At 40.6% G+C, this 19,894-nt stretch overlaps 1 protein-coding gene and 1 pseudogene across 5 annotated transcripts in view; one reads left to right on the forward strand and one right to left on the reverse strand.

The window, feature by feature from the left end:
* The window catches only part of LOC128572953 (zinc finger protein 208-like), a 48,586-nt gene extending 35,123 nt beyond the window's left edge, over nucleotides 1-13,463 (forward strand). For 3 of the 5 annotated variants that reach the window (XM_053573111.1, XM_053573113.1, XM_053573109.1), the window contains exons 2-4: nucleotides 746-872; nucleotides 1,634-1,729; nucleotides 8,016-13,461. In XM_053573111.1, coding sequence (XP_053429086.1) covers nucleotides 746-872; nucleotides 1,634-1,729; nucleotides 8,016-11,455 — 3,663 coding nt within the window. In that variant the 3' untranslated portion in view covers nucleotides 11,456-13,461. Of the gene's footprint in view, nucleotides 1-745; nucleotides 873-1,633; nucleotides 1,730-8,015 lie in introns of all 5 variants that reach the window. The other 2 variants (XM_053573110.1, XM_053573114.1) reach the window with 2 other exon arrangements.
* Nucleotides 13,464-14,273: 810 nt separating this feature from the next.
* Nucleotides 14,274-19,894, reverse strand: part of LOC128572579 (tropomyosin alpha-3 chain-like) — a 32,883-nt pseudogene continuing 27,262 nt past the window's right edge.

The raw sequence follows: 19,894 nt of genomic DNA on the forward strand, positions 1-19,894 counted from the left end.
ACATGGCTCACAGCAACCTCTAACTCTTGGGCTTACGTGATTCTCTTGCCTCAGCCTCCCGAGCATATCTTCTATATTATTAATAAGTACTTTGGCGAGATTTATCAACTAATGTGCACAAACCAAAACATCTATTGATGTGCCTCTTTCTTCTTAGATTCTCTTTCATACCTTGCTTTGGAAAGTAAAGGTTGTCATCTTTGTTTACTGGTTCAGAAATCAACTGGGGAAATCCAGAAATCCAGTTCATTGTATGTTTCACATAATATTATGCTGGAATAAAAGCATTAGCATTTTTGTTGAGCTTGTTGAAAATTTAAAAACGGAATCTTCACCACATATCTTGAGACCAAAACTTTGCATTTTATCAAGATCTACAGTTCTTTCTTGTACATGTTAAAATTTTAGAGGTTCCATTTCACTCACCATGACATTTTCATGTAAAAAACATACACAACTTATACTGTATGTTGTAAACAAGGCAGAAAGATACACATCCCAGCATATTTCTACTCTTGTCAACCAACAGTGTCTAGGGTCTACACTCGTTTTGTAGATGTTGTGCCCTCCCCTTTCTTCAATTAGAGAACACATGAGGAAATTTATCTCTTCGATTTCTTCTATACTTCCCTTATTACATAATTCCAGTCACTCATATAAGTCAGCAACAGTTCTCTTCGCTCATTCAATTAAAAGTGAAGTTTAAACTCCGCTTGGCTTCTTGGTTAATATGTTTGTTTTTCAGGGAATGTTGACATTCAAGGACGTGTCTATAGAGTTCTCTATGGATGAGTGGGCCTGCCTGGACCCTACTCAGCACACTTTGTATCGGGACGTCATGTTGGAGAACTACAGACACCTGGTCTTCCTAGGTGAGGATAACTGAAATACACAGTTCCTGGTCTACACTAAGCAATTCATATTCTCTCTTTGTAGAAGGTTTTTATACATTTTCTTGAACTGCATGGGTATCAGATTCTTGTTTCTAAGGTAAACTTAAGGATATCTTGGTATAGAAGAGAAAATTCTGGAGATGCTTTACTTTGGCATTAATCTTACTCTTTTTTGAGATGATTTATATCCTTCACTAGATTAATGGTAATTTCAGAAATTTAGCAGCATAGATTTTTACTCATACTTTAAAGTCTAATTTCTAGCACCAAATTGTATTTTAATAGTACTGGGTAGTGGAATTAAGAATCATCCAACTTTGGGCAGCGCCTGTGGCTCAGTGAGTAGGGTGCCAACCCCATATACCAAGAGTGGTGGGTTCAAACCCAGCCCCAGACAAACTGCAACAAAAAAAAATAGTCGGGCCTTGTGGCTGGTGCCTGTAGTCCCAGCTACTCAGGAGGCTGAGGCAACAGAATCGCCTGAGCCCAGGAGTTGGAGGTTGCTGTGAGTTGTAACGCCTTGGCACTCTACCGAGGGTGATAAAGTGAGACTCTTGTCTCTAAAAAAAAAAAAAAAAAGAATCATCCAACTTTAAATACATTTTAAAGATTATCAAATTTCTGTAAGGATAATTATTTCACGATCTTCTAAAATGTTCTTTTCTCTGCTTTAGCAAATTAATAGATTGCCAATTGGAGAATCCACATAAGAGTCATGTTTCTTTTTTCTAATAAAACAGGTCTTGCTGTCTCTAAGCCAGACCTCATCACCTGTCTGGAGCAAAGCAAAGAACCCTGGATGGTGAAGACTCACCAGACAGTAGTCAAGCACCCAGGTAGGGGGGAGTGAATGAAGCAGATAACTCTGGTCAGAGATCCAAAGTTGAAGGAGGAAACCACACAATGCAATGTGATTAGGGAAGCTCAGCTTAATTGTAAATGATTTCTGAGAAGCCTGGGTTTCTTTCTCTTGTTCTTACATGAGGTCATCTCTGTTCTTGTTTTTTTTTTTTCTTTTCTTTTTTTTTGTAGAGACAGAGTCTCACTTTACGGTCTTCGGTAGAGTGCCATGATGTCACAGGACTCACAGCAACCTCTAGCTCTTGGGCTTCCGCGATTCTCCTGCCTCAGCCTCCCGATCAGCTGGGACTACGGGCGCCCGCCACAATGCTCGGCTATTTTTTGGTTGCAGTTCAGCCGGTGCTGGGTTTGAACCCGCCACCCGCGGTATTTGGGGCCGGCACCCTACTCACTGAGCCACAGGCGCCACCCTCTGTTCTTGTTTTTATTATTATTTTTTTATTTTTATTTCCTTATTGACACAGAGTCTCACACTCTTGCCTCACACTAGAGTGCCATGGCATCAGCCTAGCACAGAGCAACCTCAAACTACTGGGTTCAAGTGATTTTTCTGTCTCAGCTTCCAAATAGCCTGGCCTACAGGTTTCTCCACAATGCCTGGCTAATATATTTTTCTATTTTTCTTTTTTAAGTAGAGAAGAGGTCTCATACTTCCTCTGGCTGGTCTTGAACTTCTGAACTAAAGCAATCCCATCTTGGCTTCTGATAGTGCTAGGTTTTGTTTGTTTTTCTTTTTTTTTTGCGTTTTTGGCCAGGGCCAGGTTTGAACCTCCACCTCCCATATATGAGGCTGGCACCCTACTTCTTTGAGCCATAGGTGCCGCCCCAGTGCTAGGTTTACAGTTGTGAGCCAGTAGGCCTGTTTTAGGTTTTAATTTCCAGAAGGACTTAATTTTCAGTGATATCCCTTCTAGGTTACAGTGAGAATAAAACAACTTTCTAAGGCTTACAAGTGACTGCTAGAGGTGACTGCTCTTCCATTCCTTTTAACGACATAAAATATTTGTGTATTTTTGACTATATCTGTGAAATATACTTTTCTTTTTGAGACAGTCTCACTATGTTGCCCTCAGTAGAGTGCTCTGGTGTCATAGCTCACAGCAAGCTCCAACTCCTGGGTTCAAGTCATCCTCTTGCCTCAGCCTCCGGAGTAGCTGGGACTATAGGTGCCCACCACAATGCCCTGCTAGATTTTTTTTTGTTTGTTTGCTTTTTTTGAGACAGAGCCTCAAGCTTTCGCCCTGGGTACAGTACCACGGTGTCACAGCTCACAGCAACCTCCACTCCTGGGCTTAAGTGATTCTCCTGCCTCTGCCTCTGCCTCCCAAGTACCTGGGGCCAGGTGCCCACCACAATGCTGAGCTATTTTTTGGTTGCCACGGTCATTGTTTGGATTTGAACCGGACAAGTTCAGGTGTATGTGGCTGGTGCCTTAGCTGCTTGAGCCACAGGCACCGAGCCCCATGCTAGGTTTTTATAGAGATGGCATCTCGCTCTTGCTTAGGCTTGATTCAAACTCCTGAGATCAGGGAATCCACCCTCCTTGGCTTCCTAGAGTTCTGGGATTACACATGTGAGCCACCATGCCTGGCCCTTGAAAAAAAAAAATTTTTTTTAAGCTGGTAAAATTTACAAATATTTTAATTACATACACCATATTTTTTTTTTAAAACAAAACATATACATATTAAAAAGAACCAGCTTCAGATTTCTTTCAAATTTGCTTTTAGGTATAGGAGAAAAAAAGCAGATAAACTATTGATTTCTTATTGTCCAACTCCCATGAAATATTCGAACCTATATTCCTATAAGAAGATAAGGAATGAGGCACACGTGAAAAATTTTTTTTTGGCTAGGCACCTGTGGCTCAAGCAGCTAAGGCGCCAGCCACCTACACCTGAGCTGGTGGGTTCCAATCTAGCCCAGGCTCGCCAAAGAGCAATGACAGCTGCAACCAAAAAATAGCTGGGCATTGTGGCGGGTGCCTGTAGTCTCAGCTACTTCAGAGGTGGAGGCAGGAGAATCGCTTGAGCCCAGATGTTGGAGGTTGCTATGAGCTGTGATGCCAGAGCACTCTACCCAGAGTGACAAGCTTGAGGCTCTGTCTCAAAAAAAAAAAAGAAAAAATTTTTAAATATTCTTTAGTCTGCTTGTGGTGACTCAACCTAGCTCTATGGGACCCAAGGCGGATGACTGCTTGAGCTCAGGAGTGTGAGACCAGCCTAAACAAGAGACCCCATCTCTATGAAAAGTAGAAAACTTACCGAGGCATTGTAGTGGTTGCCTGTTGTCCCACCTACTAGGGGCTTGAGAAGCTTGAAAATTGCTTGAACTCAGGAGTTTGAGGTCACTGGGAGTTAAACTGATGCTATGACACTTTAGCCTGGGCAACAGAACAAGTTTGGGTATGAAAAAAAGGTAGTTTCTTTAGTATCATATTCAAAGTAGGTGAGTGAAGTAGTGATAGTAGTATTTGGTTCAGAAATGCCAGAAACACCACAAATAGTTGTTGTAGTTTTTCTGTTTTATACTTTTTTTTTTTTTTTTTTTGGAGCCAGAGCCTCAACTGTGGCCCTGGGTAGAGTGTTGTGGCATCACAGCTCACAGTAACCTCCAACTCCTAGGCTCAAGCGATTCTCGTGCCTCTGCCTCCCAAGTGGCTGGGACTAATGGTGCCTGCCACAATGCCCAGCTATTTTTTGGTTACAGCCGTCATTGTTGTTTGGCAGGTCCAGGCTGGATTCCAACCCGCCAGCTCTGGTGTATGTGGCTGGCTCCTTACCCACTTGAGCCACAGGCACTGAGCCTGCTTTATACTTTTTTATGCTATGAAGGTTTCAAATAAGATTCTACAGAAATTAATACTCAGTAATTTTATGAGAACACTAAGAAATCTCCTCAAATGAAGGAAAAAGCTTATTTTACATAGTTTGACTTATCATATTTTACAAAGTTTGTATTTTTAAATGTAAGGCCTTTGATTGCTTCTAATGAGTGAATTAAACCTTTTCTGTTTTTGTACTGCTAGCAACATATTAATAGCATGGTAAAATTATCTTTACTATTTATTTTTTTTAGAGACTGAGTCTCACTTTATCACTCATGGTAGAGTGCTGTAGTGTCACAGCTCACAGCAACCTCCAGCTCTTGGGCTTAGCCTGAGCCTCCCAAATAGCTGGGTCTATAGGTGCCCACAAGAAAGCTGGGCTATTTTTTTGTTTGCAGTTTTTGGCCGGGGCTGGGTTTGTACCTGCCACCTCTGGCATATGGGGCCGGCCCCCTACTTCTTTGAGCCACAGGCGCCGCCATTTTTGTTGCAGTTTTTGCCGGGTCAGGTTTGAACCCGCCACCCTCAGCATATGGGGCTGGCGCCCTACTCACTGAGCCATAGGTACTGGCCTTTCTTTACTATTTTTAGCACCTGTAATCCCAGCACTGTGGGAGACTGAAGTGGGAGTGTTGCTTGAGCTCAGGAGTTAGAGGCTTGTCTGAGCTAGAGTGAGACCCTGACTCATGAAGAAAATGGAAAAACCCAGCCGGCCACCTGTAATCCCAGCGTCTTTGGAGGCGGAGGCAGTGGGATGCCCACAGCCCAAGTCTGAGATTGTAGTGAGCTAGAATGCCATTACACACTGCTCAAGGCAAATGGTAGATCTCTGTCTCAACAACAATAAAACAATTATCTTTACTATTTTTAAATGTTTACTTATTTACATTTTCTGATAAGTACCTCATTTCAAAAATATTCAGTATATTTGTTCTCTTTCAATAAAATGTATTATTTCATTTAAAATAATATTAAGATTTATCTTTATTACAGATGTTAGAAGATTTCCTGATTTTTAGAAGCTTAATAATACTCTATCATTTTTATAGTCTAAATTATATTTCTCCATTTATTTATTGAGGCAGATGTGGATTTCTTTTACCTAATGAATTATGTGAATAAAGCTGCAATCAATATGTGTGCAAATAGCTCTTTATTTGACCATGTATGTGAGGGTTGTGTATCTGTCCTATATTTTATTTATTATGTATTTTATATATATGCAGAATAATAAAAATAAATTATAGGTTTCTAACAAATATGCCCTTGTAGTATTATTTAATATTCTTTACCTTTTGAGGCAATTTTGACTTAAAGTATATTATATGAAATAAGACAAGTTTTGCCTCAGAATATATTCAGCCCTGGCTGCATGCAGGGGCATATATCTATAACACGAGGTATCTGAGATGAGAGGATATCTTTTTTTTTTTTTTTTGTTCGAAAGGTTTTTATTGGAGAGGGAGGGCTGCTGCAGAGCAGCACCAAGGAGGAGAGAAAAGGAGAGAGGAGGGGGAGAAAAGAGAGAGAGAGGAAAGGCGATGGGGAGGAGAGAGGAGAGACCGAGAGAGACAGAGAGGAGGAGAGAGGAGGGGAAAGAGAGCAATGAGAGGATATCTTGAGCTCAAGAGTTGGAGACCAGCCCAAGCAAGAGCAACACCCAGTCTTTCCAAAAGTGGAAGATAAAATTGCTGGAATCATTGTAGGCACCTGTAGTCCCAGCTACTCAGAGGCTGATTCAGGAGCATTGCCTGAACTCAGGAGTTTCAGGTTTCTGTGAGCTAGGCTGTTGCCATGTCACTCTAGCCTGGGCAAAAGTGTGAGACTTTGTTTCAACAGGTGTGTGTATGTACACATGGACACACACACACACATACGTACATATACATGTCTCCTTAATATAATCTCCCTTGTTCTCATAATACTAATACTTGAATTAAATATATTTCTGTCCTAAACTTTTTTTATTCCATTTGTTGTCCTTACATGTAAGATGAGTATCATTTAGATATTATATAGTTCTATCTTGACTTATTTTTTATTTCATTTTTTTTGGCCGGGGCTGGGTTTGAACCCGCCAGCTCCGGCATATGGGACCGACGCCCTACTCCTTGAGCCAAAGGCACCGCCCTTATCTTGACTTTTTATTTATTTATTTTTGAGGCAGAGCCTCAAGCTGTTGCCCTGGGTAGAGTGATGTGGTATCACAGCTTACAGCAACCTCCAACTGCTGGGTTCAAGCAATTCTCCTGAATCCACCTCCCAAGTAGCTGGGACTACAGGCGCCCGCCACAACACCCAGCTATTTTTTGGTTGCAGACATCATTCTTGTTTGGCAGGCTTGGGCTGGATTTGAACCCACTAGCTCAGGTGTATGTGGCTGGCACCTTAGCCGCTCAAGCCACAGGCACCAAGCCAACTACATATTTTTTAAATCACTATCTTTTTTTAATGTCTGTCATTTGATTATGAAGTTTAGTCCATGAATACCGTGAATACATACATAAATTTTATTTTTTTCTTTTTTTTCAGTTTTTGGCCAGGGCTGGATTGAATCCGCCACCTCCATCATATGGGGCCTGTGCCCTACTCTTTTGAGCCACAGGTGCTGCCCCATAATTTTTTTTTTCTTTGAGACAGAGTCTCAACCTGTCTCCCTTGGTAGAGTGCCATGGCATCATAGCTCACAGCAAGCTCCAACTCTTGGGCTCAAGCAGTCTTCTTGCCTCAGTTGCTCTATTTTTTGTAGAGGAGGGTCTCAATCTTGCTCAGGCTGGTCTCAAACTTGGGAGCTAAAGCAGTCCACCCACCCTAGCTGCTGAGCTATAGGAACCGAGCCAGGCTCTTATGATTATGATTATTTACAACTTATTTCCCTTTTCATTTTATTTATTTATGTATTTATTTATTTGAGACTGAGTTTCTTTTATTCTGGGTAGAGTACTATGTTGTCATAGCTCATAGCATTCTCAACCTTCTGGGGTCAAGAAATCTTCCTGTCTCAGACTCATGAATTGCTGAGACTACAGCCATGTGCAACCATGACCAACTAAATTTTCTATTTGTGGTAGAAAGGGATCTCACTTTTGTTCAGGTTGATCTCAAACACCTGTGGTCAAGTAACCCATTCACTGCAGTTTTTCAGAGTTCTAGGATTACAAACATGAGGCAATGTGCACAACCTCTATGTTATCTCTACAAGTTGTGCTCACATGCTGTGCTGCAAATTCCTACCTGGTTTTTAGAATTTCCCAAAATGCAGTGTATATATGCAACCTTTATTTATCTTTAACATAATTAGTGCCTATGTTCTGTATTATGCCATCCGCCTAAGGTTCTTGACATGACTTTGCAAACACAATGTGTTGTATATATTTACTCAGTTGTGATAAAAAGTCTGTGGCTAAAATTGTTATTGTTTAAATTTTTTTCAGATGTATCTAATCATTCTACCCAAGACCATTTCCAAGAGCTGGGCACAAATATATTATACCCAGAGATAACACTGAGAAGATATCAAAGTTGTGGCCTGGAGAACTTAAACTTAACAAAAGACTGGGAAAGTGTTTCTGAATGTACTCAGCAGAAAGTATGTTACAGTGGATGTGACCAATGTTTAACAGCTAGCCATGGCAAAGTCTGCCAATGTAGTAAATATACGAGAGTGTTTAGACATTTGTCAAATCTAAATAGACATAACATGATATATACCATCGAGAAAATGTTTAAGTGTGAAAATTATGGGAAAGCCTATAACCACTGCTCACACATTGCTAAATGTAAGATAATGCATATTGGAGAAAAACAGTACAAATGTAAAGAAGGTGGCAAAGGCTTTAAATTTTGCTCAAGCCTATCTAACCATAAGAAACTCCACCCTGGGGAGAAACTCTATAAGTTTAAAAATTATGGGGAATGTCTTAGGCATAGATCAAAATATTATAACCATAAGAGTATTAATACTGGAAGAAAAGCCTACAACTATAAAGAATGTGATGAACTTACCAATCAGTACTCACATCTTTCTGGACATGAAAGAATTTATTCTGGAGAGAAACACTACAAATGTCAAGAATGTGGCAAAGCCTTTAACAATAGTGTAACCCTTACTAAACATCAAAGAATTCATTCTGGGGAGAAACCCTACAAATGCGAAGAATGTGGCAAAGCTTTTAAGCAGTACCCAAGTCTTTCTAGACATAAAAGAATTCATTCTGGAGAGAAACCCTACAAATGTGAAGAATGTGGAAAAGCCTTTAACTGGTACTCAACACTTTCTGTACATAGAAGAATTCATTCTGGAGAGAAACCCTACAAATGTCAAGAATGTGGCAAAGCCTTTAATTATAATTCAAACCTTACTATACATCAAAGAATTCATTCTGGAGAGAAACAATACAAATGTCAAGAATGTGGCAAAGCCTTTAACCGGCACTCAAACTTTTCTGTACATCAAAGAGTTCACTCGGGAGAAAAATCCTACAAATGTGAAGAATGTGGCAAAGCCTTTAAGCAGTACACAAGTCTTTCGAGACATAAAGGAATTCATTCTGGAGAGAAACCCTACAAATGTCAAGAATGTGGCAAAGCCTTTAATTATAATTCAAACCTTACTATACATCAAAGAATTCATTCTGGAGAGAAACCCTACAAATGTCAAGAATGTGGCAAAGCCTTTAACCGGCACTCAAACCTTTCTGTACATCAAAGAAGTCACTCGGTAGAAAAACCTTACAAATGTGAAGAATGTGGCAAAGCCTTTAAGAAGTACCCAAGTCTTTCTAAACATAAAAGAATTCATTCTGGAGAGCAACCCTACAAATGTCAAGAATGTGGCAAAGCCTTCAACCGGCCCTCAAACCTTTCTGTACATCAAAGAAGTCACTCGGGAGAAAAGTCCTACAAATGTGAAGAATGTGGCAAAGCCTTTAAGCAGTACCCAAGTCTTTCTCAACATAAAAGAATACATTCTGGAGAGAAACCCTACAAATGTCAAGAATGTGGCAAAGCCTTTATCTGTTACTCAAAACTTTCTGTACATAGAAGAATTCATTCTGGAGAGAAACCCTACAAATGTGAAGAATGTGGCAAAGCCTTTAACCAGTACGCAACCCTTTCTAGACATAAAAGAATTCATTCTGGAGAAAAACCTTACAAATGTGAAGAATGTGGCAAAGCCTTTATTGTATACACAAAGCTTACTAGGCATAAAAGAATTCATTCTGGAGAGAAACCCTACAAATGTCAAGAATGTGGCAAAGCCTTTAAGTGGAACTCAATCCTTTCTGTACATCAAAGAATTCATTCTGGAGAGAAACCCTACAAATGTGAAGAATGTGGAAAAGCCTTTACTCTGCGTTCATACCTTTCTGTACATAGAAGAATTCATTCTGGAGAGAAACCCTACAAATGTCAAGAATGTGGCAAAGCCTTTAACAATAGTGTAACCCTTACTAAACATCAAAGAATTCATTCTGGGGAGAAACCCTACAAATGCGAAGAATGTGGCAAAGCTTTTAAGCAGTACCCAAGTCTTTCTAGACATAAAAGAATTCATTCTGGAGAGAAACCCTACAAATGTGAAGAATGTGGAAAAGCCTTTAACTGGTACTCAACACTTTCTGTACATAGAAGAATTCATTCTGGAGAGAAACCCTACAAATGTCAAGAATGTGGCAAAGCCTTTAATTATAATTCAAACCTTACTATACATCAAAGAATTCATTCTGGAGAGAAACCCTACAAATGTCAAGAATGTGGCAAAGCCTTTAACCGGCACTCAAACTTTTCTGTACATCAAAGAGTTCACTCGGGAGAAAAATCCTACAAATGTGAAGAATGTGGCAAAGCCTTTAAGCAGTACACAAGTCTTTCGAGACATAAAGGAATTCATTCTGGAGAGAAACCCTACAAATGTCAAGAATGTGGCAAAGCCTTTAATTATAATTCAAACCTTACTATACATCAAAGAATTCATTCTGGAGAGAAACCCTACAAATGTCAAGAATGTGGCAAAGCCTTTAACCGGCACTCAAACCTTTCTGTACATCAAAGAAGTCACTCGGTAGAAAAACCTTACAAATGTGAAGAATGTGGCAAAGCCTTTAAGAAGTACCCAAGTCTTTCTAAACATAAAAGAATTCATTCTGGAGAGCAACCCTACAAATGTCAAGAATGTGGCAAAGCCTTCAACCGGCCCTCAAACCTTTCTGTACATCAAAGAAGTCACTCGGGAGAAAAGTCCTACAAATGTGAAGAATGTGGCAAAGCCTTTAAGCAGTACCCAAGTCTTTCTCAACATAAAAGAATACATTCTGGAGAGAAACCCTACAAATGTCAAGAATGTGGCAAAGCCTTTATCTGTTACTCAAAACTTTCTGTACATAGAAGAGTTCATTCTGGAGAGAAACCCTACAAATGTGAAGAATGTGGCAAAGCCTTTAACCAGTACGCAACCCTTTCTAGACATAAAAGAATTCATTCTGGAGAAAAACCTTACAAATGTGAAGAATGTGGCAAAGCCTTTATTGTATACACAAAGCTTACTAGGCATAAAAGAATTCATTCTGGAGAGAAACCCTACAAATGTCAAGAATGTGGCAAAGCCTTTAAGTGGAACTCAATCCTTTCTGTACATCAAAGAATTCATTCTGGAGAGAAACCCTACAAATGTGAAGAATGTGGAAAAGCCTTTACTCTGCGTTCATACCTTTCTGTACATAGAAGAATTCATTCTGGAGAGAAACCCTACAAATGTCAAGAATGTGGCAAAGCCTTTAAACGGAACTCACACCTTTCTGTGCACCAAAGAATTCATTCTGGAGAGAAACCCTACAAAGTCAAGAATGTGGTAAAACCTTTAATTAGTGTGTAACCTTTCTAAAATACAAGAATTCATTCAAGGGAGAAACCTTATAAACAGAACACTGTGGCAAACCCTTTATTCACATTCAAACCTCACTGTACATAAAATAAATCATACAGGACAGAAACCCTACAAATATGAAGAATGTGGAAGTATCCTTACCTGGTGTTCATAGCTTGCTAAGGATAAAAGAATTCACAATGGAGAGAAATTCTACAAATGAGAACAGTGTGGTAATGCCTTTTACTGGAGCTCAAACCTTACAACACATAAGAAAATTCAGATTGGAAAGAAATTTTACAAATGTGAATGATGCGGCAAAAATTTTCAGTGGTCTTCAGCCCTTAGTAAAACATAAGAGAAATCATAGCAGAGAAAAATGGTAACATTATGAAGATGTGGCAAACCCTTATGCCAGTAGTGACAGTTTTTTTACATAATAGAATTCTTTTTTTGTTTTTTGTGACAGTGGCTTACTATGTCACCGTTGGTAGAGTGTTGTGGCATCACAGCTCACAGCAACTTCCAGATCCTGGGCTTAGGCAACTCTCCTGCCTCAGCCTCCCAAGTAGCTGGGAACACAGGCACTGGCCACAATGCCTGGCTATTTTTTGTTGCAGTTTGGCCAGGGCCGGGTTCAAACCCGCCACCTTCAGTATATGGGGCTGGCACCCTACCCACTGAGCCACAAGCACTACCCCACAAAAAAATTCTTATTGAATAAAAACTGTACAAATGTGAAGAACTTGACAAGTGTTCAACTTGTCCTCAAACCATTCTATATATGAAAACTTTATATAACAGAGAAAAATCCCTACAAATTTGAAGTGTCAAATCCTGTAATCTCACACATTTCAGTACCTGACAGAATTCCTAGCAAAATTCTATATATGTGAAGAGTGAGAAAATGTTTTTAAATATTCCTCACACTTTTCTAATCATAATTCATATGGAAGAAATACTCTAGAAATGTCAATCATGTCTCAAGGCCTTAAAATTTTGTTTATACTGTTCAATAGGTCTAAGGAGAGACAGGGGAAATGATAAATGATACTGGGAATTTTTTTGTCCTTAACAAAAGAAACACATTGACTAGGGGGGCCTTCCATGGAAAAAACGTTGGCATTTGAAGAAAGCTTCCAAAACCTGATGTTTTCCCTACAAAAAATGGGCCTCAGAGGTAGAGAGGCCACAAAAAGGGATCTTTGAAGCAGGTATACAATTAAGGAGACGGCAGCTGCAAGTGACCTATTTTCTACAGTATAATAAAATTCACACCACTTCTATCACACTTTACAAATAAAACGACAACATGTGGATATGGATTATAGGGAGCGAAATGGGAGGACTCTCCATTCTGGAAGATTTTTCCCTTTCCAGGAAAAATCATGAATATTTTACCCCCATACCACTTAACATAGTATTGGAAAATCTCTATAAAGGGGAAAAATCTTACTAAACCCAAGGTCGTCTCTACATGAAAATGTAGTGTCTTCCTTCTCTAGAGTGTCCTTTAATAAACTGACCTTTTGTTTGTTTATTTATTTATTTGTTTGTTTATTTATTTATTTATTGGGAGGACTGGTTCTTTATTTCAAAAAGACATATATCAATATTCAGTATCCAACCAGTTGCACTACTGGTTTTCTCTTTGTCCCCATTGGCCCCAAAGACACCACACGAAAGGAGAGTACATTTTAAGCCAATAAGCTGCAGAATGTACACCTAACAGGCCTCCCTCAGAGAAACCTCACCAAAAAGCGGGGACTGGGCAGGGAAAGAAACTTGAAAAGGTTTTCAGTACACTGCCAGCTCAAAGTAGAGAGCTCTCACAGCCAGTTGCGGGGGCCAGGGTGCCCCAAACCAAACGAAGCAAGGTTTCAAATAATATAAAATTGTTAGAATCTTGTACATAAGCCATTCAAGCTTTCTCCAGCACAGACTGTTGCAAAGTACAAGGGGATGGCACTTTTTGACATAGCAGCTTCAGACCCAGAAAGGGTAATGAGATGAGTTTCATATAACTAAATGAGTGGCAAAAACAATTTTCTTTAAGAAGACAGGAGAGCAGTTATGTGGTCCACTCAACATAAGGAGCACATGATCCATTCTCTAAGTCCTTGGCAAGGGGGTAGAGACAGGATAAATATCTGGTCTCAGAGGTCTTACCATCTTAATTTGGTCACTTCTAAGGAAAAAAATAAAAGTTGTCCAAAGATATCTTAAAGCTGAAAACCTCACAGCATGTTTTTGTTGTTTGGCTAACTCCTCCTGGGATCATCTTGCTGGTTTGGCTGGTACTTTGAGAAGTGAGGTTGTCCATAGAGGAGTCTCTCCCTGGGCTCTGGTGCTCAGTAAGGCAGGCCCATACCTTCCCCCCCCCCTCTTTTAAGAAGAGGGCAATATGAATTAAACTGAAAAGTCATCTTTCAAAAGTGAGAAAGGGATTAGATTGCTGCTTCAAGAGCTGGGGAAGTATCTGGAATGTTTTACAAATGGTTGCCAGAACAACAAAAAAAGGTAGTTACAAAATGTGTACATCACAACATGCTTTTAAAGACATTTGGCATTGTGCTGACGTTCCCTTAAATGTTGTTCCCGAGGATGCTCAGCCTCTAGCCCAGCTGGAATTTCTAGGAAGAGACAGAGATAGTTTGCCAAAAAAGACATGGCAGTGGGGTGGGTAGGGGATGGAGGGGGCGGAGAAAGGAGAAAGCAGCCTTCCAGTTAAAGATCAGCCCTCAGTTTAAAGGTCAGCTTCAGGCAGGCTGGCCTCAGGAGGAGTCAGGGTCAGAGGGAGAAGTGGCGCAGGGGGGACTGGGATGTTCTAGTCATTCAGGTCAAGCAGAGTCCGGTCCAGCATCCTTTGTGTACAGAGATGCTCCTCTTTGGTACATTTCAGTTTATCTTCCAAATCATCGATTGTCTTTTCCATCTTGGCTACAGATCTCTCAGCAGACTCAGCACGGGTCTCTGCCCCCTTGAGTTTATCAGTAAGAATCTTTATCTCTTCCTCATATTTGTCTTCTTTGTGAGAATACTTTTCTTTCTTTCTTTTTTTTTTTTTTTTTTTTTGTAGAGAGAGTCTCACTTTATGGCCCTCGGTAGAGTGCCGTGGTGTCACACAGCTCACAGCAACCTCCAACTCCTGGGCTTAAGCGATTCTCCTGCCTCAGTCTCCCGAGCAGCTGGGACTACAGGCGCCCACCACAACGCCCGGCTATTTTTGTTGCAGTTTGGCCGGGGCCGGGTTTGAACCCGTCACCCTCGGTATATGGGGCCGGCGCATTACTGACCGAGCCACAGGTGCCGCCCTTGAGAATACTTTTCTTCAGCAGTGTTCAGACACTTGAGGTTCTGGTCCATCAGTCTGATCTGCTCATCCATCTCTCGGCACCGGGACTCCACCAGCTCGGCTTATTCCTCTGTGCGTTCTAAGTCTCCTTCAATAATGACCAACTTAAGGGCCACCTCTCGATATTTCCTATCTGCCTCTTCTGCAATATGTTTCGCTTCTTCGAGCTGGATTCCCTGCAGTTCCATCTTCTCTTCATCTTTTACGGCCCGGTTTTCAATAACCTTCATACCCCTCTCACTCTTGTCAGCAGCTTTTTCTGCTTCCTCCAACTTTTGCAGGGCAGTGGCTAGGCGCTCTTGGGCACGATCCAGCTCCTCTTCAACCAGCTGGATCCTGCGGTTCCAGGAGCCCACCTCAGCCTTGGCCTGCTTCCGGGTCCACCTTTCTCCCTCCACTTTCCGCTGGAGACACTTGGCTCTGTCCTCTGCATCATCGGCCTGCTGCTGCGGACCTTGATCTTGCGCAGGAAGGATAAGGACAAATGGCCAGAAGAAATCAACACCCAGGTAAACTTTTCTGTCTGGGAAGAGGGTATCCCTAGGAAAGTCCCCAGGACCACTTCATCTGAGGTCTACTTTCAATCTGAAGCTCAACCACCACAAAAAGCCTATACCCTTTTAAACATGAAGCATTAATATACATAGTCCCTTTGATGGACAACTTTATGGGGTATGGGCCCATAAGGCCCTACCAATCTTCATATAACACCCCTATAGTTTTCATTGAAAAGCCTGGAACAGATGACTACTTACTGTCCAAGACCTAAGGGTAGTAAATGAAGTAGTATCGGATTCTCATCTGATGGTACCTAACCCTTATATTCTTTTGAAATTGTATCTTTAATATACAATTACTTTGTGTTCTACTTGGTGTCTCTCTGCCTGTATCCCCACGGATACACGCTCCATTTTCAGTCCATTTTGTACTTGATAACAGGAGACTTGCACAAAAACGAGTTTGGTGGAAGAGAGAAGTAATCCTTGGCTTTCTCTGTCCTCTGATTCCCCTTTGCAGATGTTAGGTTTATCAAGTGAGCTGGAGCAGTGGTGGGTTTCTGACTAGTTTTCACCAAGAATGTTTCTTATCCTATAAAGATAATCATCTCATTTTTTTTTATTTTTTATTTATGTATTTATTTATTTATTTTTTGCAATTTTTGGCCGGGGCTGGGTTTGAACACACCACCTCTGGTATATGGGACCAGTGCTCTACTCCTTTGAGCCACAGGCGCCACTCATCATCTCATGTTTTGCAGCAGTGACTTTTCTGCCTTAATTTTTTTCCTTGGCTTTCACAAATTTCTGCTGTGAAAATAAGAAATGCTACAAATACAGATGAAAGTCAATTTGTTACCCAAATACCAAATGGTAATAACTCTTACTTTTTAATCTTTTTCTCATTATAAAGAAATTCATTTGAGGGCGGCACCTGTGGCTCAGTTGGTAAGGCGCCGGCCCCATATACTAATGGTGGCGGGTTCAAACCCAGCCCCGGCTGAACTGCAACCAAAAAATAGCTGGTCGTTGTGGCCGGCGCCTTTAGTCTCACCTACTCGGGAGGCTGAGGGAAGAGAATCGCTTAAGCCCAGGAGTCGGAGGTTGCTGTGAGTTGTGTGATGCCATGGCACTCTACCGAGGGCCATAAAGTGAGACTCTGTCTCTACAAAAAAAAAAAAAAAAAAAAAGAAATTCATTTGAGATCTGCCACCGTGCACTTCCAGTGGCAGCAGCGTTCAAACAACTCTGCAAGGTTTTCTAATCTTGGTGTATCAGGGCCTCACAGTTGTGTTTTCATTCACATGTGTTGGTGTCTTGCTGGGTGATGTTTATTTTTGTTCTTGGATGGTGTTTTGTGGGTTTTCTTTTTTTTCTTTTGAGACAGAGCCTCAAGCTGTCACCCTGGGTATAGTGCCGTGGCGTCACAGCTCACAACAACCTCCAACCTCCAATTCTCTTGCCTAAGCCTCCCAAGTAGCGGAGACCACAGGTGCCCACCACAACGCCTGGCTGTTTTTTTGGTTATAGTTGTTATTGTTGTTTTGGTAGACCCAGGCTGGATTTGAACCTGCCAGCTCTGGTGTATGTGGCTGGCACCTTAGCTGCTTGAGCTATAGGTGACGAGCCAAGAATTAGAACAATCTTATCTGAAAATCTTGGTTACCAACTCTTGGGTCTAACATCATGACAGTGTACCAGTTTATATGACATTGTCTGTGAGGGAGTAGTTAGCCAGTGAACAAAAGTAACTGTATTGGAAAACCTTCTTTACTCCCCTGATATGGCCCCCAATGACATTTTTGTTGTCTGAAGATAAAGGAAATATTGGGAAAAAATAGACAAGTAGTGATATTGAGAATATCAAGTGTAATACAACAACAGCTTTGATGGAATTCAAAGGAATAAAAGAATTCCAAAATCACTTGGAAGAGTACATTAGGCACTGGCATCAGGATATAGCTTCCCAAGGGGAGTACTTTGAATATGAATATAGTGATATTTAGGAATGAGATATGTAGCAGAGTCTACCATAAAAAAGGCAAATTACATAGATTTTCATGAGGAGAAAATCTCCCCTTTTCTCCAATGTCACTTTATTCATAGATGACTCTGTTAAGAGTTAGTGTTGGGCGGCGCCTGTGGCTCAGTTCGTAAGGCGCCGACCCCATATACCGAGGGTGGCGGGTTCAAACACGGCCCCGGCTGAACTTCAACCAAAAAATAGCTGGGCGTTATGGCGGGTGCCTGTAGTCCCTGCTACTTGGGAGGCTGAGGCAACAGAATCGCTTAAGCCCAGGAGTTGGAGGTTGCTGTGAGCTGTGTGATGCCATGGCACTCTACCCAGGGCCAGAGTCTCTACAAAAAAAAAGAGTTAGTGTTTATTCTTCTGGATAATTCCTATGAATTTATAAATGGACATATTTTTATAAGAATAGGTTATATCATTCTCTATTGTTCTTTTAATTACTATTTTCCAAGATGTAGTTAATTGATATCTATGGCAGTTTGAGATCAGAACTGAAGCCTATTTCATAAATTCTCAGGCCTGCTCTCTATTAGTAGCTCATCAATTCTTACTGTTAAACTTCATGTCCAAACACAACTATAACATGTAAACTAAAAATTGTATTGCACATGTAGCTTGTATTTGAAGAAATGTTCTGATTTTAAACTGATTTCTTGTTTATCATCATTAAATTATTCTCATCTACCAGAATGATAAAATGCTATCTTACAACTACAAGGAGAGCTGTGGGTTTGGTAAACTCAAAGTGAGGATGAAGAAGTGAAGAGACATCAGACCTGTAACCCACACATGCAGTTACAACAAATGTTATTGTATAAAATGCAAAATTACCTAAATTTAAATACTCAAAACCATTAATGTTTATCTCATGCTCTGTAATCTGGAAATTATTTGGCAAAGTACAAAAGAAAGCCATGTGCTATTTTTTTTCCTACATCAAAATTTAGTACACTTATAAATATTGGATAATCCCAGTGTCAAATGCCTATAAAAATGTGTAAATAAAATAGAACAAATGTGGCCAGGCACAGAGGCTCCCACCTGTAATTCTAGCACTCTGGGAGGCAGAGACAAGAGATTGCTTGAGCTCAGGAGTTTCTGACTAGCCAGCAGAAGGAAACCCTGTCTCTACTGAAAATAGAAAAACTACCCAAGGCTGGTGGCATACCCCTGTAGTCTCAGCTGCTCAGGAGGGTGTGGAAAAAGAATTGCCCTAGCTCAACTGTTTGAGGTTGCTGTGAGCTATCATGATGCCATGGCACTCTAGCCAGGGTGACAGAGTGAGACTCTATCTCAAAGAAATATACACAATAAATGTCACACAAATGGCAATAAATAATTAGGTTTAATATCCTATAATAAAATAAGATCAACCAAAATAAATAAAAAAGCTTAAAACTAGGCAAATATCATTAACAAGGTAGAGAATTTCTTTTGTTAGTAACCAATATTAAAATTATAGAGGGGTTGGTCGAGGGGGCTTACACCTGTCGTACCGTGGGAAGCTGAGGAGGAAGAATTGCTTGAGCTTAGGAGTTCAAGACTTGCCCGAGTGAGAGTGAGGCCCTGATTCCTAAAAAAATGAAAAATCCAGCTGGGCACCTAGGTGAGCAGCTGTAAACCCAGTGGCCTCCGGAAGCTGAGGCAGCAGGATGCCCACAGCACCTAGTCTGAGGTTGCAGTGAGCTATGACGCCATTGCACTCTGCTCAGGGACTCTGTCTCAACAACAACAATAAAAAAAAATAAAATTATAGAGGGAATGCATATTATCAATAAGCATTTAATATACCTTATGATAAATTTGTAAAAAGAAAATGTAAATGACAATAACATGATTTCACCACGGTTTCTTAAGACAGAAAAAATGTAAACATTTCTCCCTAGAATGTGCTCGCAAAGGTTAGTGGATAACAGTGCTTCATGTACTGAGAGTGGAAGAGTAAAGATCTCCATCATTTTCTGTAGTAGGGAACGAGAATAACAACATGTATTCACTTTGCTGCTTCCTATGGTATACAGAAATGTATGAACAATTAAACCCTCATATGCTTTTATTTTTTTTTATTTATTTTTATTAAACCATAGCTGTGTACTTTGTTATGATCGTGGGGCACCATACACTTGGTTAATAGATCGTTTGACACATTTTCATCACATTAGTTAACATAGATTTTGTAGCATTTTCTTAGTTATTTTGCTAAGACCTTTACATTCCTCATTTACTAGGATTCACATATACCCTTGTAAGATGCACCGCAGGTATAATCCCATTAATCCCCCTCCTTCCCCCTCCCTCCCCCCTCCCTCCCCTCCCTTTCCCCTTTCTCCCTATTCTTAGGTTATCACTGGGATACAGCTTTCATGTGAAGGTCCTACATTAGTTTCATAATAAGGGTGAGTACATTGCGTACTCTCTCTCCCATTTTTGAGACACTTCACTAGGAAGAATATGTTCCAGTTCCATCCATGCAAACATGAAAGAGGTAAAGTCTCCATCTTGCTTTAAGGCTGCATAATATTCCATGGTGTACATATACCACAATTTATTGATCCATTCGTGGATCG

Source organism: Nycticebus coucang, chromosome 20, assembly GCF_027406575.1.
Source record: "Nycticebus coucang isolate mNycCou1 chromosome 20, mNycCou1.pri, whole genome shotgun sequence".
In the NCBI taxonomy this organism is placed as follows: domain Eukaryota; kingdom Metazoa; phylum Chordata; class Mammalia; order Primates; family Lorisidae; genus Nycticebus; species Nycticebus coucang.